Source organism: Neofelis nebulosa, chromosome 1 (assembly GCF_028018385.1).
Source record: "Neofelis nebulosa isolate mNeoNeb1 chromosome 1, mNeoNeb1.pri, whole genome shotgun sequence".
In the NCBI taxonomy this organism is placed as follows: Eukaryota; Metazoa; Chordata; class Mammalia; order Carnivora; family Felidae; genus Neofelis; species Neofelis nebulosa.
Window position 1 is genome coordinate 82524044 of NC_080782.1, and position 22519 is coordinate 82546562.

A 22519-nucleotide genomic window follows, 5' to 3' on the forward strand; every position below is an offset into this window, starting at 1 on the left:
AGTGTCTGACTTCTCCCCATCTTGTTACAGAATTGATTAGGTTCATGCAAAATGCTGCCAGGGATGATTCCCCAGTATTCCTTACCTCTGCTCCACCTCAGGTATCCCTTGTGGCACTGTTCTGACACTGCTGTTGATGCTTCTGGTCTAGTTCCCTCAGGTCTTAGGCAGCAAGAATACCTCTGCCACATGCTCTTCAAAACACTGCCTTATTTCAAATCTGGAATATTCCAGGCTTTCCAAAGTGAAATATATCTTCAATGCTTCCATCCCCTCAGCTGTGCCCCTGTTCCTTCTAGGGAAGCTTGGGTGAGTTTCTAACAGGTTAATTTGCTTCTTAGGTCGGTCTCTTTATCTGCCATATGCACTGCTTGCCAAAACTGAGTGCCTTCTTTCCTTCCTTTTACTTTCTCCTTGCTTTCTAGCCTAGATTCCACCACCACCCCACCCCACCCCCCTGGATCTTCCCATAAGAAGCACTGTACAAAAACAAATGTTCTGGATGCCAAGAGAAGATAACCTTCCATCAGATCAACATCTAAGCCAGACCTGTGCTTGCTCTGGTATTGTCCAACCTGGCTCTACTTTAGCATGTGTCATCGTGGTTGTGCCTTTTCTAGGGCCCTTACTCAACACATTTCTGTTGCCCACTCCCTCGAGTTGTAGGCCTTACCAATATCCACAAGTGCAATAACTATCACTTCTGATACACTTCCCATGGTTCTACATAGAACCATGTAGAGGTCAGGCCAGAAAGTCCATATGTGACTGCTGGAAGCCCTGTGTGTGTGTGTGTGTGTGTGTGTGTGTGTGTGTGTGTTGATGGTGGGGACAATTCCCAAAGAAAGGGTTATTGTGAAGAGGGCAGAGGTTCCTAAAAGGTGTTCACTTAGAGGGTCATTTTGCACTAAGCATATTGAAGCCTCTGACAGGTACTGCTTTAACAAACCTGGTTTTGAAGAGAGGAATCAGATAGAAGATATCTCTGAGGCAATACTCAGAAAAATGCAGAATGTGGGATATTCTGCAAGACAACTGACTTGGTCTTTTCAAAAAACAGTAGTTTTTTTTTAAAAAGGTCATGGAAGCTGTTTTAGAATGGAGGGGACTAAAGAGACATAACAATCAGAGGCAATGTATATACTGTAATTAGATTTTGGTTCAAAAGTAAAAAATCTATTCAAGTTATGTTGAGAAAATTTGAATATGGACGGAGTATTAGATGATCTCAGGGAACTGTTAATTTCCTTAAGTGTGGTATTGCTCTTGGGGTTATGCAAGAATGTCTTAGGAGATGTATGCTCAAGTATTCAGAGATGAAGTGTAATGATATCATGTTTGCAGCTAGTTTTCAAGTTATTCAAAAACAACAATATATACTGATGTATAAAAGCAAAGATGGCAAAACGTTAGCAACTGTTGAATCTCGGTGAATATGTGGGTGTTCTTTTGTATCCTTCAACTTTTCTGAGTATTTTATAATAATAAAAAACTAAAAAGAAAGACCTATTTAACCTAGTGTTCTAAACATTTAACTCTGAAACTCTTTTTTCCCTGATGATATATTAATATGGAAGCATCTGTTGCTTCACAAAATATACTCTGGAACATGTTGGCCTAGGTCAGGCTTTCAATGGCTACATTTAAAAAATATTCAGTAATGATAAATGCTCAGTGAAGAATACAGATCTTTTTTAAAAAAATTCAGAATGCACTTAAAAAATTCCATCTGGGGGTACCTGAGTGGCTCAGTCAGTTAAGCGCCCAACTCTTTACTTCATCTTAGCCAAAAGGCTGAGAAGCGATAAGCGCCCAACTCTTGATCTCAGTTCAGGTCATGATCTCACTGTTCCTGAGATCAAGCCCCGTGTTGGGCTCTGTGCTGACAGTGTGGAGCCTGCTTGGGATTCTCTCCCTCCCTCTCTCTCTCTGCCCTTCCCCTGCACACACACACTCTGTCTGTCTCTCAAAATAAATAAATAAACTTAAAAACAAACAAACAAACCATGAAACTCCATCCAGCTAGCTGAAGAAATGTTTGCTACCTGTTTGCTACATCGTCTACAATGGGGCAGTTCTCATACTCTGTTAACACAGTGGTGTGACTGGCCAGAGGAAGGGAAGTTCACAGCTTGCATAGGCATTCTTGAATGTCTAGAATTGCACTGTCCAAATCCTTATAGTGTAACCTCATGGTTGATGATCCAGGCTAAATTTTCAATCATCTGTATCCTTCTGTGCTTAAAGAATTAGCTTAAATAATAGATAGCTTAGAGCACTTTCAGGAATAGAGAGAAACAAAAATTTGCATGCATAATTGACAGTTCCTATCTGGGATGAAGTTTTAAGGAAACCCAATAGCTTCTTGTGATACTTCATTTTATGTATCAAGTTGAGCCATGGAGTGCCCAGATATTTGGTTAAACATTATTTTGGGGTATATCTGAGGGTGTTTCTGGATGAGATTAGCATTTGAATTGGTAGAATGAGTAAAGCAAATTGCCTTCCCCTGATTTGGCTGGTCATCATCTAATCAACTGAAGGCTTCAATAGAACAAAAGAAGAGAGAGGGAGAATTCACTCTATTTGCCTGTTTGTGCTGGGATATTGGTCTCCTGTTCTCCAACTGGAACTTTATCACCTGATCTCCTGGGTCTCCAGCATGTAGATAGCAGATCGTGGGGCTTCTTAGCCTCTATAATTGCTTGAGCCAGTTCCTTATAATAAATATGTGTGTACACACACACTGTTGTTTTTGTTTCTTTGGAGAACCCTGACAAATACATTCCTTATTTCCATTTGGATGACTTTAGAGAAAACAACAACTCAAACTTATTAAACAATGAGGAAATTTACTATTTCACATAGGACAGTCAGATTGGATGGCTTAAACTTTGCTTATTTCAGCTGCTCAACTACATAATCGAAGACTTGAGTTTTTTTACCTTTCCACTCTTTGAGCCACAGATGTTGGCCTTCTCTTAACATTATCTCCCCTTTGTGGGTTACAAGATGGCTATAGAAGCATTAGGTCACATGTACAAGCTACACCCTCCAGAGGAAGGTAAAGAATGGCCTCCACTGATATCTCCTATTTAAGGTTACAAAACCTTTGCCAGAAGCCCTTGCTTCTAGTTTCATTGTCCAGAACCAATCAACCAATCAATCCCAGGCATAATGGGATTATCATGGTTGATTTAGGTATCTCCCAGAACAGCTAAAGGTGACTTAGCTGGCGGGGAGGGTAAGGGTAAGGTTATCTTCCTTGATGGCTGGTATGGCAGCTGTGAAATATGACAAAGTCTTTGACACTTCTTCCATTAGAAGGTGGGGTTTATGTCTTTGAATCTGGGCAGGTTTGTGACTGCTTCAGCCAGTAGAGTACAGAGGAATCCATGTGACTTGTGCCACAAGACCACACAAAGCCATGTGGCTTCCGCCTTGCCCATTAAAACATTTGTCCTTGGAACCTTGAGCTGCCTTAGGAGAAGTTTGACTGCTCTAAGGCTGCCATACAGTAAGAAAGCCAAAGCCACATGGGGGGCCAAGTTTAGGCACTCTGATCAATAGTTCTTGATGAGCCCGGCTTTTCAATATTCCAGCCAAGGCAGCAGACATAGGAGTAGAGAAGCTCCCAGATGATTGTGGATCCCAGTCATTTGAGTCTCCCACTAAGGCTCCAGGTCATGGAAGAGACACAAGCCAGCCCTCCTATACTTTATCGAAATCCTGACCGACAAAATTCATAAGCATAATTAGATGGTTGTTATTTTATACCACAAAATTTGGGATAGTTTGTTGCATAACAATAGGTAATTAGAACATGTTAATTTTGAGCAAAATTTGGATTCTTTTAGTAAGGCAAGAGAATAATCAGTGTAATTGCAGGCAACCACAGAGCCTGCTCCTTTTTTGGTACCTGCTCTTCTACTGATGTCCATGGATATCAGGTTTCTCTAACATACTCAACTTTTAGCTTTTTTAGAAAACAAAAAGTGTTCCCTAAGGCTAAATGACTTCCTTTGGGGCAAATAAAGGACATCCTACAGGCATGATTTGGCTTGGAATTCTTGGACCCAGGGTCCCTCCTCAAGCTTCTTAAGAGTTTCACATTCTAGACTTGGTCTAGATGCTACCATCGTTGCATTAATCTTCCATAGATTGATTCCCCAAGATCCCCTGCTTCCCTTCATGTAATATTACTGGACTTTATCCCTCACTGCCCAGTGTTAGAAAATAATACTATCATATATTGAGTACTAGGGTGAATCTGAAGGCTGACAGGATTCCCCACCCCCACCAATCAAGTATTTTACATACATTAATCCTATGAAGTAGATAACATAAACCTCATTTTTAAAAAAAATTTTTTTAATGTTTATTTTTGAGACAGAGAGAGACACAGCATGAGCAGGGAAGGGGCAGAGAGAGAGGGAGACACAGAATGTGAAGCAGGCTCCAGGCTCTGAGCTGTCAGCACAGAGCCCGACGTGGGGCTCAAACTCACGAACTGTGAGATCATGCCCTGAGCCGAAGTCAGACGCTTAACCGACTGAGCCACCCAGGCGCCCCTAAACCCCATTTTTATTGATAAGAAAACCAAGACTCAGAAAGATTCAGCAAACAGCCTAAAGTCACACAGCTACTAAGTGGTAGAGATGAAATTCAAGTCTAGGTCTGTAAGCTCTACAGACTACTCTTTTCTTCATTATACTGCCTCACAACTCAGCAAATTTAATTAGACTTCATTTTCTTTATAATATCTTTCCTTTGATCAATCAGAACATTTTAGGAATAAGAGGGAAGCTCCTCCAATTTTCTACTTTCTTTTGTGTTTCCTAGGAAGTGGCTTAGAAAAAAATCCACCTCCTCTTCCACAAATGAGCTAGACTCTTCTATTTTTAGTAAATGAGTTATAGCTAGTCACTAATTGTAGTTTTAGTTACACTTCTGGCTGTTTTCTTCATACTCTCTGCTTCAAATTATGTAATAGGTCATATTTACTTATTTTAGCTGTATGTTACCATGTGGCTATTTTTTTTTTTTTAATATAGAATTCTTTGTATTTAAGCTTTAAAGTTCAGGTGCTGACATTTATATTGTCATCTATATGAATAGTGCCTCCTGGAGTCCTGCAGTCTAGGCCTGTGTGTGGCAGCTTAGTTAAAATCAAATTCCAAGGGGAACTGTGCGAGGGAAGTGGGCGAGATGTAATTTGATTCCTCCCAAACTCCAGTTTAATTTCTCCAATAAGTCATATCTTATTTGAGTGATACCTAGAAAAGAGATCAAGTCAGGGTCAACCATTCATTTACCTTTGCTGTGAAGTTTGAATGGTATGTCCCACTCAACTGAGAGTGTAATTTTAGAATAACCCTTGGGGCTTCCTCTATGGGGACAGAACTCAATCTCTGAGTTGTCTATAGCAATGCAGCTTCCTGGGATTGATGCTGATCATTCTGAGGGAATGCTTCAAATTTCTTAATCTACAAATGCCACTAGAGATGGGAACTATATCACCTCGATCTACCTTCAAGTGTCAGATTTAATTAAGGTTAGAGAAAGCTCCTTAGCCATAGAAGTATTTCAGTATGAATTGGGCTTAACCAAATCTTCCACAAAATCTAGGGAAAGTACAGTTTAATTTCAAATTAACTACATGAATATGTATTCTGTATTTGTTTTTAATGTTTCATTTATTTTTGATAGAGAGACAGAGCATAAGTGGGAGAGGAGCAGAGAGAGAGGGAGACACAGAATCCAAAGCAGGCTCCAGGCTCTGAGCTGTCAGCACAGAGCCCCACGCGGGGCTTGAACTCACAGACCACAAGATCATGACCTGAGCCGAAGTCAGATGCTCAACCGACTGAGCCACCCAGGCGCCCTTGTATTCTGTATTTTTGACCTAGAGGGAGATTTCTCATAATTTCTAGATGGCACAGATTAAAAGTTCTAATAGATTATAAAACTCATCTCTTTAGCAGTTTGGCAATTATATAAAAGTTTAGTCTTGTCCTCATACACATTTCCCCTTCATTTTTCTTCTTAAAAGAAAAAAAAAAATGGAAGTCTCATTTTTTTCACCCCTTTCCTGTGCAGCTTATATCTTCAGCTCCAGGTCTAAACCATTATGGTGGCCCCATTTCTCTTGCAATGGTCTAGATATGGATATATGATATAGTTCTGGCCAATGAGCCATGCAGGAACATCTGCTTGGGACTTCTGAGAAATGTTTCTTCATTCCTATAGAGTGAAGAAAAAAAAAAAAAAACAAACGAGAAATTCTTCTTTTTCTGGATATTGACACATTTGAGTGTGATGCCTGGAACCATAGCAGTCATTCTGTGACTTCAAGGGATATCAACCTTAATGTCAAGTCCACCAGCTCAGGATGGCAGAATAGAAAACTGAAAAGGAGCTAGGTCTTTGATTGTGAAGTTATGAAGCTACTCAACTAACCACCTTTGGAGCAGCCCTACCACTGGACTTATGCAAGAGAGCAGATTTAAACCAGCTGAATTCATTTTTCTCTTAGGGTGCTCTCAAATTACAGATGACAGAAAAGGTGACTTAGCTGGCTTAAATTATCTCAGTTGCAAGCATTCAAAGTGATACAACATACCAGGTCATATTTTGAGGTCTCTCTGAGCTTCTGTCTGATCCCTCCCTTTACGCATTCCCCCCTTCCCATTACTTGGTCCTTCATACCATCATTGGAATGACGGCTTCAGTCTCCTGAGGTTGTCAGATGTTCTTTTTCATGGTGACGTGACACCATGACTGGGGCCCTTGTTAAAACATATGTGATACTGTGTGGTAATTTTCAGATTGTCTCCTACATACGATTATAGGATCTTTGACGGAAAAGATGTGTGTTATTCATCTTAGCATGTTCAACCCCTAAAACATTGCTTGGCACAAAATAAGGAATTGATGTTTATTAATGAAGAAAAATAATGATGATCAATAAAAATGTCATGAAGACCACTGTGTTCTCTCTTTGACTGATTTATTCCCGGTATATTACACCCCATGGTATCCTAAGCAGGGTGGGGATGATTAAAAAGATGAAGAAAACCTGTAACTCTAATATTTTTTGACAAAACTTTGGAGGAAGGTAAATAAAGCTTAATGAAGGTTTTTGTAAATCTTGTATACATTCTATCTTTGCCTAACTCATATTATGAGTCATTCAACATATATGTGTTGAGTGCCTAGTACACATTAAGCATTGTTTAAGTGTTGGGGATACATATGGGGTGCCTGGGTGGCTCAGTCGGTTAAGCGTCCGACTTCGGCTCAGGGCATGATCTAGCAGTTTGTGGGTTCGAGCCCCGCGTCGGACTATGTGCTGACAGCTCAGATCTTGGAGCCTGCTTCGGATTCTGTGTCTCCCTCTCTCTCTGTTCCTCCCCTGCTCACGCTCTGTCTCTCTCTCTCTCAAAAATAAAGATTAAAAAAAAAAACTTTTTTTTTTTAAAAAAGAGTTTGGGATACATAGGCGAAGTAAACAAAGAAAGCCCTCAGAGAGCATTGGCCCTACAAGTGAACTCCAGCAATCATTTCCCCTTTGCATTTTAGTTTGACATTTGTGCTTAAACAGGAAACACTATCATGGAAAGCATGCTGATTCTCAGATGAAAGGCAATGGTAAACACATGGATATATTGTTGATAAGTGCTGCCACTTCTTTCTAGGACCAAGGACAGTTAAAAGGAGAAGGTCATCAATTAAATCTGCTTCTTTACCTTGTTCTTAGCAGCCCACACCAATAGGCATTGCCTTCATTTTTTTAAAGGTAGTTTTCTGCGTACATGCAACATTGGATGGTTGCAGCGCCATCCGGGACAGTGAGCCCCGCCCATATGCACCACCTTGGTGTTTCCCTTCGCTAGTTTGCTGGGGACTCTGCTGAAAGGCTACACCCGAGCACAGCGTCTCAGCTGTAGAGGCTCGTGTGGGTAAGGGCACAATTTCCTACAGAAACTGGGCAGATTTGAAAGAGGGGAAAAGGGAAGCGTTTTTGTGTCCCTCCAAAACCCCAGCTTCTATTGAAGGGAAGACTGGAAATAAGTGCCTCACTGCTTTTCTTCTGTGAAAACGCATTAACATGTAACAAAAAGTACTAATTGCTCTGTGGGAAATGTTTTTATTTTACAAATACTCTGTGGCTCTGAAGTGACAGCACGATTATAGTTCTGACAGTATCGCTGGTACAATTTCCAGGCTCCTCAGGGAGAGCAATGTGGGGATTTTCCTCCTGGAAGCCAAGGCAAATTCTCTGGTCTGGAAGGTACACTTGATTTAAACACGATTCAAAATAAGTAAAAACAGATGATAACACAGCAAATAATGAAAGCTTGGCAATTTAGCTAAAACAAATTATCTTATCCAGAACACTATGGGAGCGTCAAAGAGAAATGCAAAAATAACTCTGTGTATCTTTGACTGTTCTTACAATTTCCAGTGGCTCAAACTCTCATCTCCAAACTGGGAAATGTGAGAGGAACTGAAAGGGAGAGAAGAAACTGGAAAAGTGTAGGGAAATGTAAACATTAGAAAGAGTGTAGGAAGGGGACAGCTTCAGGGTCAATCTGAGACTCTCCTGCCCGTTGTGATCTGGATAGACCCGGGCCCGCCGCGTGTTCCGTGGAGGCCGTGCGGCGGCGACGGTGACCTGAGTGGCCATCGAGCAGCTAGAAAGCGCTTTCGCAGGAGCAGGGCAGCGGCCGGGGGCGAGGCGGAGGTGGGCGCCAGCAGCCCTCTACTGGCTGCTCGCGTCTAGCGTGGTGATAATGGGGGTGGGGCCAGCGGTGGCGGTGAAGCGCTTGGTGGCCCCCCGTCCCCTCATCTTCCTCCGCTGTTCCCTCCCACGAACAGCAGACTGCGCACAGGCGCCTCCGCAGCCGCCGCAGGAGCCGGCAGTCGCCTGCCTGGAAGAAGAGGTAAACGAAGGGATCGAGAGCGCTGTTGGCCACTCCCACGAGGTGCAGCGCGGCCGCCACTTCCTCGGCCTCCCAGTCTCCCACCTGTCCCGACGACCACACGGCCGCCAGCCGGGCAGCGAAGTAGGGAAGCTCGCAGCTCACGAACAGCAGCGCCAGCGCCAGGCTCATCTTCAGACTCTGTACCTTAGCGCGTGGCAGCGCGCTGGGCGCAGGGGCTCGGCCGGGACTCGCCCACCAGGGCGCTGAAGGCGGCGGGGCCTGGGGCGGGCGCTGCCACCAGGCGCAGAGCAGGCGACTGCAAGCTACGCCCATGACCGCGACCGGCGCCACGAAGCCCGCGACGGCCTCGTAAAGCGCATAGACCTGCAGGTGCCAGCGCGGCAGAGGCGCGAAGATGTCACGGCAGCGACGCTCCCCGGACCAAGCGCGGGGGGCCGAGGGCGCGGCGGGTGGCGGCGAGGGGGCGCCCCCGCGCACCACGAAGGCGGGGGGCAGCGCCAGCAGCAGCGCCAGCAGCCAGCCCAGGGCGGCGAGGGCGCGCGCTGGCAGCGGCGGGCCCTGCGGCCGGCGCACGGTGCGCTGGCGTTCGAGGGCAATGAGTACCACGAGGTGGGCCGAGGCGCCTCGGCCGGACGCCTGCAGCAGCTGCACGAAGCGGCACGACAGGTCTCCCGCCGCCCGGCGCGGCTCGCCCAGCAGCTCCCAGGCCAGCTGCGACAGCGCGGTGCCTCCGCACGCGTACAGGTCAGCGAGGGCCAGCTGCACGAGCAGGAAGTCCATCTTGCGACGCTTGGGGCCGGCCCACGGCCCGGCACCCCCGCACAGGCGACACAGCACAGTGCTGTTGCCGGCCACCGCCACCACCAAGATGACCCCCAGGAAGACCAGGCGGACGCGGCGGCCGGGCGGTCCGGGAGGCGGCGGAGGCGGCGGCGGCGGCCCCGGGGCCGGGGCTCCCTGTTCCGAAGTGAAGTTGAGACCCCAGCCGGGAGAGACGGGTACGGAGACGTTGGGCGCCAGCGAGAAAGTTGAGGGGCTGAAGGGATCCTCCATCCTTAGCCTGGGGGGAGCGGAGGTAGCAAGCGAGGGAAACCCAGGTGGAGGCGAGGCTGCGAGGGGCGCTCAAAGTTTGTTGAAAACGCACACGCAACAGAGAGGGAAATGGATTCGGGTAGACTCGCGCTTAGTTGTTTTTATAGGTTGTCCTCGTCATTTGTCACTCAAATGTGGGTTGTACACTCGAGGAACACACATGATTCCTATTCTCCACCTTCTCCGTGGCTCTCCTCCCAGTCCTGGTGGATGCCCTTCCAATCTCTGCCGCGGCTCCCACAACGCGCTCGCAGTAGCGGCGGGGACCACTGAGTTCTGGGTGCCTCTCCCGTTCGCTATTCAATTTACAGGAAGAGCACAAAACAGGGCAGAAGGTCGCTTTGCCCGGCCTTTGCAAAAGCAAAAGCGCATGCAACCGGGACTAACACACCAGAGAGGAGGGTCCTGACCGAGACTGTACCTCTCAAAAACGGTTACGGATTACGGTTACGGATTGCTAGTAGGAAAAACAAAAAACAAAAAACAAACAAACAAACAAAAAAAAAACACTAGTTTTGATTTAAAAAAAAATATCAGAAATGGCATGGATCTACATGCACTAGCATGACAAAAACAGGAACACAAGAAACCCAACAGCGTTTTGGGCAAAGAGGAGCCCAAGAGATGAATCTTTGATAAAGATGTATCTTCCTCTGGCCATTAGTGAGAGTATTTACTTGGAGAGAACTGAAGTAATGATGTTGCTTGGCAATTAGGAGGAGCAGTGATTTGCAGATGTTTCAAATACTCCTCATTACTTGAAGCCACGGTTCACAGCTGCTCTCTCCGTGATGTACAATTTGCTGCATTAGTCTGAAGGGGACATTCATAGGTTTTATGCATATGGTAGTGCATTTATTGATTTTCTCCTAATATTTCCATCCAGTGGAGGATGTGTCATCATGGCTTTTCATTCTCTTGATTCTGTTTTCCAAGCAGATGGAGGTTGCTGGGAGGGAGTACGCCCCCAATAAGCCTAGAGAAAAGGTGACTAAGAGAACGATAAGGCGGCCAATTTTCAAAAAAGAAATTCAAGTCACAGGAAATGGTTTAGATTAAATGCTGTCTTTTATTTTAGTCCTATCTCCTCCTCACAAACAAATTTTACTTTTCCTGTTGGAAACATCAATTTGTCTTTTATGTACCCTCTTATATTATTTTTTAAAAATTTTTCTTAATGCTTTATTTTTAATCTGAGAGAGAGAGAGAGAGAGAGAGAGAGAGAGAGAGAGAGAGCGCAGAGGAGCAGTGAGAAAGGGAGACACAGAATCCGAAGCAGGCTCCAGGCTCTGAGCTGTCAGCACAGAGCCCAATGCAGGGCTTGAATTCTCAAACTGTGAGATCAAGACCTGAGCAGAAGTCAGACGCTTAACTAACTGAGCCACCCTCTTACATCATTACAGTGTAAGTACATTTCCTGTGTTTCTGGCCTGGGCATCTGCTGGGGTTCATATTCCCAGACTGAGGACACATTTGGCACTTTAAGATGCTCAGGATAAGAGGGGTTGGTAGATGCAGATGATAGTGCTGTTAGTTGCCTGGAGGAATCCTAATTCCCAAACTGTTGTCCTTTGGCCAGAGACCTTTGTCATTTTTATTATCCTATCTCCAGTGGCTAGCACTGGGCCTGATACAGGTTAGGTATCAGTAAATATGTTTTGAATTACTGAACTAGACGATATATGACACGTTTCAGATAATTTTGAGCAAATGTTCCTGCTTTGACTATAAATCCATCAACCTAAGATAAGAAAAAACCACCTTTCATACCTATGCCAGTGTCATCCAGAGGAGCCCAAGGAAGCTCTGGAAGAGGTGTAGGGATAGCCATTCTTGATGGAACACTTAAGAGAGAGGAAGAGCAATAGTCTTGGGAAATCAGACTCTTGGTTTCATTTTCACATTCTCCCCTCAGAGGATTTTGCTGGGGCCTTTTTCTTTGTAACATACACCATCCCGGCTTATGATCCACTTCTTCCAAGGAGCCGTCTCTGAGCAATACCCATAATTCAGTGATTCCTCTAAGCAATATCAGTTTAATATTTCTCAAGGTAATTCTATAATTTGTCTCAAATTTGTTGAAATGCTCTCGTATAGCAAAATAAGACTCTACCAGTGACATTACATTTCACAGAACTTTACTAAGACCTGATAAATCATTGATTAAAGAAAATGATTCTCAAAATAACACATGCACATAGTTTGGAAAGTCTAACAGAACTGGAGGGCCAACAACAATATCGTTTCCTGTACACACATCCTCACTCCTCCTTCTAGAGGGAACCAATTTAGAATCTATTTGCTGTTTCTTCTGGCATTTACTTAATTCCAGAATTCTAAATCACAAATGTGTAATGCTATTTATTGACTCAGTGATTTCAGACACGATTGCCTTCTCATGAGATACAATAATCTTGTAATTTCAGGTTAGATCTGTGTTTAGTGTTTACATTATTATGAAATGAAAATATTCTCAGCTGAATGTTATAGTATATTTTGAATATCATTTTTTTGTTTTCTTGAAGTTAATAACTGCCTTAATTTTTCCTTGTTATACAGCTAATTCTTCCTTTAAATGGTCCCTCAGTTCGATTTCCATAAGTTTGGTTTTGTAACATAATGTAGCAATTCCAATTTTTTTTTTTTTTTTTTTGAAACCTTCTTATCAGAGACTCCCTTCTCTCTCCTATGTGGGCTGGTTTCTTTCCAGGCCTGCTACACACTTATCATCCTGAAATGTTTGTTGTCATCACTGAAACTCTCTGCCCTTCTCTTGGGTTGGAATTCCTGGCTCTTGGGTTTCTGGTCTTTTTTCTTGGTTTCTTCCTTTTTGGTAGAAAACATCACCTGACATGTTGTAAGGTTAAAAAGACTGTGCAGAGGCTGAGGACGTAGCTGTGGGAGTCTCACTGTGCCTATTATACCTGAGTCACGTAGATTCAATCACGTTTGCCCTCCAGGACACCTGTTACCCAGGCATCTCCCTTTGCCATCATCCTAGAGACTCCTTTCATTATCTCATGCTGTTTTTCCTGCTTTCTAATTTCATGGGTATTTTTTGTTCTTTATTTCCCTCCTTGGGTGGAAAGCATCTTCAGTGGCTTCTTGAGAAAGGGTATATTTGGGGGATCTTGTATGTCTGAAAATTTCTTTATTTTACCATCATGCTTAACCGAAGTCTTGGCTGGGGTTAAAATTCTATATTGGAAACATTTTCCTTCTGAATTTTGATGGCATTGTTCCATTACCTTCTGGATTTTAAGTGTGTTGAGAAGCTGAAAGCCACTCTGGATCCTCATTGGTGTAAACATGATCATTGTTTTTTCCATTTTAGAAGTTTGATTCTTTTCTTCTCTCTGAAAAATTTCACAAGGATGTGTTTATTTGATCCACTGCTGGGCATAATCAAGGGTCATGGGTTGTATTTAATTGCATTATGCCTCTAGTGGCCTTTAATCTAGAACGGTTTCCCAGCCTTTCTTTTTCCTTTCATGATTCTGACAGGTCTGAAGGGTCCACGATACATGTTTAGTAGAATGTCTCTAACGTTGCTTTTTGTTTCCACATAATTAAATCTGAGTCAGAGTTTTTGGGCTGAAATACTACCTAGGTAATAATGTGTCCATAGTATATCATTTCAGGGGCATATATAGTGCTAGTTTGTCTCAATACCAGTGATGTTAAACTTGACATGTTTTTAAAACCTAAGGTTCTAGGTTCTGTGCTTGTCCTCCAGAGGTAGCCACTCTGCATTTGTACACCTGTCCCACTGAGGGGCTCCATTAGGTCTCCAGCCCTGCCCCCAATCTTTCTCATGAGTGCTGCTTGAGGTCTATGAAAAAAAGTTCGTGAGTGGAGGTGGTTTCCCTTGTGTGGGGGCTCCCAGAATTTGTGTTGTTATTTTCACCCACATTGGGCTTTAAGAATTTGTCAAAGTATCTGTTGTTTTGTTATCCACTCTTTGGGCTACTGGTTTCCACCTCCACCTCCCCTGATGTTCTGCCAAAGGTGGACCAGTTTGAGTGTATCACCTTCTCAGAGGGACTTGCCACCCTTTTGAATTCAGTTTACCAGTTGCCTTGCAACCTTAGTCACTGATAGGCTCAAAAAAAGTTTAGATGATCTAGCCTTTTTTTCTTGATTTTTGTTAATGTGGGAGGAATATTCCTTGCAACTTTCCCTTTCCTATGGGAAAGCAAGACTCTCAAAATATTATTGAAGGATGGCAATCCTTTACTATAAATATTACAAAATTGATACTTATTTTGTTGTTTAACTTCTTGAACAATTTATTTTTATTTCCTCTTAATAATTAAAAGCCTAAGGCTAAAAATATTCTTCTGAATATAGTTCTGATTGTGTCATATGTTCTACCTTTTCTTATTTTCATTTTAAAAGTAGCATAGGGGCACCTGGGTGGCTCAGTCTCTTAAGCATCTGACTTTGGCTCAGGTCATGATCTCAAGGTTCTGAGTTTGAGCCCTGGTTTGGACTCTCTGCTGTCAGCACAGAGCCTGGAGCCTGCTTCAGATTCTGTGTCTCCCTCTCTCTCCTCCCCTTCCCCACTCGTGCTTTGTCTCTCTTCCTCTCTCAAAAATAAATAAACATTAAAAAGTATTATAAAAATAGCATAGAAGTATAATTTTTTGACCTAAGAATTCTTTAGGATGCTGCCTTATAACTTTATTTTTTTAAATGTTTATTGAGTTTTTTGTTTTGTTTTGAGACAGAGAGACAAACCACAAGTGGGGGACAGGGAGAGACAGAGAGGGAGATGCAGAATCTGAAACAGGCTCCAGGATCTGAGCTGTCAGCACAGAGCCAGATGCAGCGCTCGAACCCACGAACTGTGAGATCATGACCTGAGCCGAAGTTGAACGCACAATGTGACTGAGCCACCCAGGTGCCCCTAAAAAAGAAACTCTTACTGAGATTAAAATCAGGATTGTATGAAATTTCTACATTAGTTCTGGAGCAGTGACATTTTAAGATCTTCCTGTTCAAGAACATACTATCATTCCATGTTCATATCTTGTTTGTACACTTCAGTAGAACTTTATAATTTTTTTAATCTAGGTTTGGGCCTCTTGCTAAAATTTATTTTATAGACTGTCCTAATGTGAGATATTTTTCCTAATTCCCATTTTTATCTAGTGATTATTCTTATGTATTGATTTTTATATATGTAGCCATTTAACAAGTTTCATCATTTCTAGTAGTTTTTATTAGGGTGCCCTAGTTTTAATGAGATGGAGACCTACAAAGAGTAGAAAGGATAAATACAAAATCCACCATTTTATTTTATTTCTTTTTTTAACAGAGACAAATAAAAATGTATAAGGCTCCCAGTTGATGTGGATGTTTCTGGACTATGGTTTGAGGAACAAGTTTTCAGAACCTTGTTTCCCAAATCTCACTGCACATTAGACTCACATGGGGCGCTTTGAAAACTCTCAGTGGTTGGAGGTGGGAGCCAGGCATTAATAGATTTTAAATAGCCTCTGGTAAATCCAGTTTGCAGTAAAGTTGTGAATCATTGTTCTACACTAGCCTTAGCAAGCTATGGCCCGCAGGTCCAATCCTATGTTTTTGTAAACAAAGTTTCATTCTAAAGTAGCCAGGCTCCTCTGTTTACATATTGTCTGTTGCTGTTTTCATGCTACTAGCACAGTACTGAGTAGTTGTGAAAAAGACCATATGGTTCACAAAGCCTAAAATAATTCAGTATCTGGCCTTTTTCATAGAAAAAGACAAACATAGAGGGATAGAAAGTCCCTCTGTTGACCCTTTTGTTCAGGCTTTTGCTAGAATTTACTGTTTTTGGAAGGCTCTGCTTTATTGAGAAGGGTACTCCTTTTCAGCTCTGCCCTGCCATGGCCTAACGTGTTGGTTTTCTAATCCATTGTGTTATCTGAAAAACTCAAACTCCTAGAAAATTAATTCGACAAGTATTTACTAATCTTCTACTATGTGTCAGGCACTTCGGATACCTTAAGCAACAAAAAGGACAAAAATCTGCGCCTGTATGGAACTTTCATCCTAGTGGGGTAGGAGGGGTAGGGGACAGTATAAGCAAATCATATATATAAAACATATACTATGTTGGGTGGTAATAATTTCTATGGAGAAAAATAAAGCAGGGAAGTCTGTGTGAGAAGGTAGCATTGGAGCAATGACCTGAAAGACGTAGCAAAGACAGTCGTACGGAAATCTGGAGAACCGTATGCCAAGCAGGAAGAATTGACAAGCGCGAAGGTCTTGAGGTGGTACATGCCTGGCATGCTGGAAAACAACAGGGATGCCAGTGTGGCCAGAACAGAGTGAACAAAGCGGGAATGTGGGAGGAGAGCCGGTCTGTGAGGTAACATGCAACGAGGTAGTTCAGGTGCTGTAGACCTTTGTAAGGATTTTGGCTCTTACAGAGTTAAGATGGGACACCAGTGGAAGGTTTGGAGTATCCAGTGGAGGGATGTGATGTATCTTAATAGAATCACTCTGGCTGCTCTGCTGAGTACAGACTGAAGAAAGTTTAGGGGCAGACTCAGGGAGACTTCTTAGGAGGCTGTTGCAAAATTCCAAACAAGAGACTATGGCTGACAGGAATTAGGGCGGTGGAGGTCGTAAAAAGGAAGCCCAAAGATTGTCTTCAATCTGGTTTATAATTGGTGTGGGTTTCTCTCAGATTCTGGCATTAAGTTTTTCTTCTTTTTCTGTTTTCATGGTTGTTAGATACCATTTTGAATTAGCTTTTGTCCTTAAACACTCAGTTATACCTAAGTATGATTCTGTATCTAATATGCTTAAAACAATGTGTATGCTTGGTAAATCGTAACAATGAATGTATCTTGAAGAGTTTGTGTAGGACAAGATGGATTATATTTATCTTCACATGCCTATGTTTTCAGAACCACATTGCTATTATTATTGCTTTATTTTTCCCCTATAATTAGCATATTCACCCACACAGTAGCTATTTCATGTTCTTTAGGCTTAACTAGGGAGGTAGATTTGTGTATTTTCATTTTAATCGCAACAGTTTAATATTGAGATCTTTTCCATAAGGGTTTTACTTCGGAATGTATCTGAAGTGAAGTTTATTTCTCAGAAATTCATACATAACTGCAAAGATAAGTTCATACAAAGTCACTGAAGAATAGCAAACAAAGGAGATGAACTGGCTTATTAAGAAAACTTCAAAGGCAGTTTGAAAAGGAAGTTAGGTAAAATTATTATTTGCAGATCAGCTTTTTAACTGAAAAAAAATAAGATACCAATTGAAAAACTATTGGTACCAAAAAATATCATATTTTTGGCATAAAATAAATATATAGAAATAGAATTTGTATACATAAACAACCAGTTAGAAAAGATAATGGAAGAAAGGTCCACTTAAAATAGCATACCACCAACAAATGATGAAGCAACTAGGAATAAATTCATCTCTGCCTGCACTTCAGGATCATCAGCTGGAGAGCTTCACAGAACAATAAGAATAAAACAGTGCCCAGGTGCCTTCCCTAGAATTCTAATTCTATCGGTGTGGGGTGGGGCCTAGGCAGTATTTTTTTTTAAAAGTTCCTACTTTTCTAAAAATCTCTGAAAAAAATCGATCCACATGAAGAACGCTTGCATATTATGAGAGAGAGCAAAGAAGCCTTGAAGAAAGGGAAAAGTGTGCTATAGTCTTTAAAGTAACTGAGGATTATAAAGAGGTCAGTTCTCTCTAAACTAGGTGACAAATTTAATATGATTTCATAAAAAGACTAAAAAGATTTTTCACTTTTGAATTGGACAAACTTATTCTAAATTTGTGTGGGAAACATAAGTTAGCAAGAGTATCCAGGGAAACTCTGAAAAAGTGTTGGAAAAGGACTAGTTTGGCCAGATATTGACTACCACATTAGTAAACAAAGTAGTCGACTGGAAGATAAAAAATGTTCTGAAAGGACACAAATATAAATGAGACTTTGGAATATGATAAAATGGCATTTCAAATCAATAGAGAAAAAGATGATTTCAATAAAAGGTGTTATATAATGAAGTGGCATTTTTTTTAACTAATGGGACAAATGTTAGTTTACTCAATAAAAGGTCATTTGGGTTGCCATCTTAAACAACAAACTAAAGTTAGATCTCTACTATGGAAGACATTCCAGATGGGGTTCAGATCTAAGGTCAAAAAATAAAACTCTAGGGGCGCCTGGGTGGCGCAGTCGGTTAAGCGTCCGACTTCAGCCAGGTCACGATCTCGCGGTCCGTGAGTTCGAGCCCCGCGTCGGGCTCTGGGCTGATGGCTCGGAGCCTGGAGCCTGTTTCCGATTCTGTGTCTCCCTCTCTCTCTGCCCCTCCCCCGTTCATGCTCTGTCTCTCTCTGTCCCAAAATAAATAAAAAACGTTGGAAAAAAAATAAAACTCTAAAAGAAGGTAAATGGGGAAAGTGGAGAATACCATTCAGAATATGTATGACATAAAATCCCAAAGCCATAAAAGCAAAGATTCATAAATTTGATTGCATGAAAATACCAATTTCCACAGGTTGAAAATACCAATTTCCACAAGTAAAAAACACCAGAACTCCATCAAAAGACAAATTACAAAAATGAAAAAAAATATTTGCAGCTTCTCTTACAAGAAGCTAATATCTAAAAGCATGCCTAAAATAAAAAAGACCAATAACCAATAGAAAAATAGGCAAAGAATAGAAATAGAAAGATCACAGTACAGTAAAGGAAATTCAAATGGCTATGAAATATATGAAAACATGATCTTACTTGTAATTTAAAAAATTAAAAATAATATATATTTTTATCAGGTTGGCAAAGGATGTGAGGAAGTGCATTGCTGGTGAGAATTTTAATGGGTACAACTTCTTTAGGGGTAATTTGCTGTAATTTTGCTAGATACAATCCTGCCCCAGCAATTTCACTTTTAGGTATTTTTAAATGGGAGAGAAAAAAAAACAGAGCAATATGCAGAACATTTTGTATAGTAAGCTACTTTATGTGTGGGGGGAAAAATACAAAGTTTGTTTATAGATGTATGGTATGTCTCTAAAAGGATACTTAGGAAGATGGTTACAGTAGTTGCCCCAGGAAGGGGACCTGGGAAAGGAGGGAGACTTCATGCTCATTGTTAACTCTTTTGTGCCTTTTAAAACTTTTACCTTGTGTATATATTACCTATTAAAAACAAACAAACAGTAATAAAGTCAGCCATATCCAAGATCTGTGTCCCACCAAATACTCTAAATACTCCCACCACATACATCTAAATGGTCTATGTCCCATCAGATACAAATAACTCATCAGACACCATCAGATACTCAAAGATAACTATTTAATGGTTTGTAAGTAATTCTAATTGTTAAGATACTCTATATTCCATATTATTCACAGGAACATAACTTTATATTATACTACTTGCTTCCATCTTTTTAATACCTCCATTAAGTTGTTAAAAGTTGTTAAGAATGAGGTCTGGATAGTAATCATTTTTGAAAATATATAATTCTATAATGGTTAGTATTTTATTTTAAAATAGAATGCATTCTTAAATTTTTTTAATGTTTATTTATTTTGAGAGAGAGAGAGAGGGAGAGAGAGAGAGCACGCACATGAGAGGGGGAGGGGAGAGAGAGGGAGACACAGAATCCGAAGCAGGCTCCAGGCTCTGAGCTGTCAGCACAGAGCCTTGATGTGGGGCTTGAACCCACAGATCGCGAGATCACGACCTGAGCCAAAGTTGGACGCTTCGCCGACTGAGCCACCCAGGTGCCCCTAAAATAGAATACATTCTTTAAAAGTAACCAAAAATCAGTAAGTATTAGAACAAACATAAAAATTAATCACGACCTCTTAGCATATCTCCGTATGTTGCTCTAGAACATTATTTTTTAACTTTTGTTCAGATTTTTTTTTGGATTAGAGTGGGTGTTAAGCCACTGATCAATTGCACTTTCATACTTCCTTGGTTTTTTCAGCCAGTCCTGATGCCACCTGAGGTTCCCTATAACATTTGAATAGTTTTGCCCTACACTTCGTCTCCACTTGAGAAACTGTTCTTTGTTGTATTGGTGGACAGAAGCAGAAACCTTAGGGTAGTTGATAATGGAACGAAGCTTTTGATCCAAAGAATAAGTAATCTCTGGAAATTTTGTAGCAATATTTGTTAGTTCATCTGGATCCGAGGAAAGATCTGAAAGAAAAAAATTAAATACCGGTCAAAATATTTATCTGCTACAGAAACATTTTTTAGAATGTCATTACTCTATGACAGATAATGTATTTGAATTTATTTTTATTTTCAGTTCATTTTAGTATAAGATGAAAGATAGTATTAATGGTAAAATAATATACCAAAAGTTAAACACTCCTCTAAATGCATGTCCAGATTATCTTCCTACCACCATCCTACTGTCCCAATTTTTTTCTTATCCATTCCTGGATGGCAGAAATAAGTCAAACTCTTATCACTAGTAAGCTGGCTTAGCCCTAATTCTTCCTGGTTTTCATGCCTTGCTTACTTTGACATACATAGAAAAAAATAATAATAATGCTTATATTGTCCCATTTCAACAGTCCCAAACTTGCCAGATATAAGAATTCTTTATATGGTCAAGGCCTATTTTTCCCAACTTCACTTACTCCTAGTTTTCTATACATTTTAGCATCTCTTGTGCTCCGAGTTTTGAAAGTTAGATTTGTCAATACTGTCCACTGAGCAAATAGCCATGGAAATAAGAATGTATCTTAACTGCTACCATCAAGAAAATAATGATAAATATTTTCAGAACACAAACATCCTTTTTACTAGGTAAAAGGAAGACAAAACTGGGATGCCGATCTAACTGGAACAAGTCAAAGATCTTACGACAATTTACTTGAGATAATAAATGAACATTACATGTTGAGGAAAAAACCTCTCTGGGCCTATTTGAGTGCATTTGCCAGAAGAGCCCTAATGACATTTGTGACTTTGTTAGGTGACTTCAGATGACACCTCTTTGGTCAGGGAAAGCAGTCAAAAAACCCCAGAGAATATAGGAAAGGCAGACTCACTCACTGATCCTTTGACTGTTACATCCGCTTTTTGCAGAACATGGCCAATGAATGAGCAAGACATGCCCAAGACTCATCAGGATAAAAATTTAAGGACTTCCTTTTGAAGCCGAGAATCTCCTGCTCTTACAGTTATGGGGAGAGGCATAGGCCAATCAGTTTGGTCCCTGAAGAATTATTTGGAATTAATAATTTTGACATTTGTAACTGGAAAGGAAACTTAGGGAGAAAAGAATATTAATAATGGTGTATTTTGTGTGAAAAGGGGGCGAAGGGTGAGTAAAGCCTAAATTTAATAATGTTGTTTTAAGATTAATTCATAGAGTAGTGAAGCTAGCAGGCATCTTTGTGGAGTGGAAGGAGCATGGATGTTGAAACTTAGACCTGGGTTAAAATCCAGCCCTGCCACTTAGCTATGAAATTTTTCATTGGTATCTGAGTCCATTTAACCCCTAGTCTTCTCTACAAAATAAGGATAATGGTGTCATCTTGTAGAGTTGAGGCAAACATTAAATGATAGATGTAGAATGTCAGGCTCCACAACATATAAGGGTTATTTCTCCAGAATAGCTGAAACCATGGTATAATGAGAGGGTGATGACCACTGTTTGAGACAGATAAGCATGAATATGAGAAGACACCTTGATCAGAGAAAACAGTGGTTTCAATCTTGAAACTCAGATCAGAAGTTTTAGGGCACTTGCTGTGGAATTCAGATGACTTACAAAGAAGCTTCACCTCAAATGGGCAACCATTTGTAGACTGTCCTGCCACAAAAAGCAGCAGAGATTTATGCATTTAACTAAAGATTACTAGATCTCTTGAACAACACTGTATAGGTCAACTCATTACATATAATACCACACTTACAAAAACATATCAACAGATTTACCAAAGAGTTGAGGCAATACTGAAGTACCATCAGAGTATGCTATATACTTCCACTGGTTAGTCCGAAGCATGTAGGTGGAAGCATTCACATTGCATCCATGGAATTCACTTAGAATCCAGGGTGGATGTAGGTTTCTGAATTCATGTTCATTCTTAAACGTTTCTGATGATAATGGCAACAACGAGTATCCACTCAGGTTCTGAGGCAGAGGAACTCCAGCAATATCTATGTAACAAAATAACACAATATTTTAAAATAACTTATTCTTTTATTGGTTATTAGTTGAAACATTCACATATGACATCATCAAAGGTTGCAGAGACAAAAGACCATATATGGATTTTGTAAATAGACTGCGTAGGTCTATTTGAAGTAAATGCTTACTTCACTACCCTTGTGACCTTGGGCATGATATTAAACACTCCAAAACTCAATCTCTTCATTTGTAAAAGGGGAATAATAATCACACCCGTACTTCAAAGACTTATATTAGGTGTAAATGTGATACGTAAAATTCTGAGAACAGTGCC

At 41.1% G+C, this 22519-nt stretch overlaps 3 protein-coding genes across 4 annotated transcripts in view; 1 reads left to right on the top strand and 2 right to left on the bottom strand.

Moving 5' to 3' along the window:
• The window catches only part of SKIC3 (SKI3 subunit of superkiller complex), a 166333-nt gene that overhangs the window by 13308 nt on the left and 130506 nt on the right, over positions 1 to 22519 (top strand). The window lies entirely within an intron of this gene.
• GPR150 (G protein-coupled receptor 150) lies at positions 8134 to 10235 on the bottom strand. Its single transcript, XM_058726850.1, has one exon. It carries the CDS (start codon positions 9999 to 10001, stop codon positions 8697 to 8699), a length of 1305 nt encoding a protein of 434 aa, XP_058582833.1. The 5' UTR covers positions 10002 to 10235; the 3' UTR covers positions 8134 to 8696.
• The window catches only part of ARSK (arylsulfatase family member K), a 45191-nt gene continuing 42031 nt past the window's right edge, over positions 19360 to 22519 (bottom strand). For both annotated transcript variants that reach the window (XM_058726827.1, XM_058726837.1), the window contains exons 7-8: positions 21990 to 22214; positions 19360 to 20234 (exon numbers count right to left, since the gene is read on the bottom strand). In XM_058726827.1, the coding sequence (XP_058582810.1) occupies positions 19933 to 20234; positions 21990 to 22214 (527 nt within the window). In that variant the 3' untranslated portion in view covers positions 19360 to 19932. The remainder of the gene's footprint in view (positions 20235 to 21989; positions 22215 to 22519) is intronic.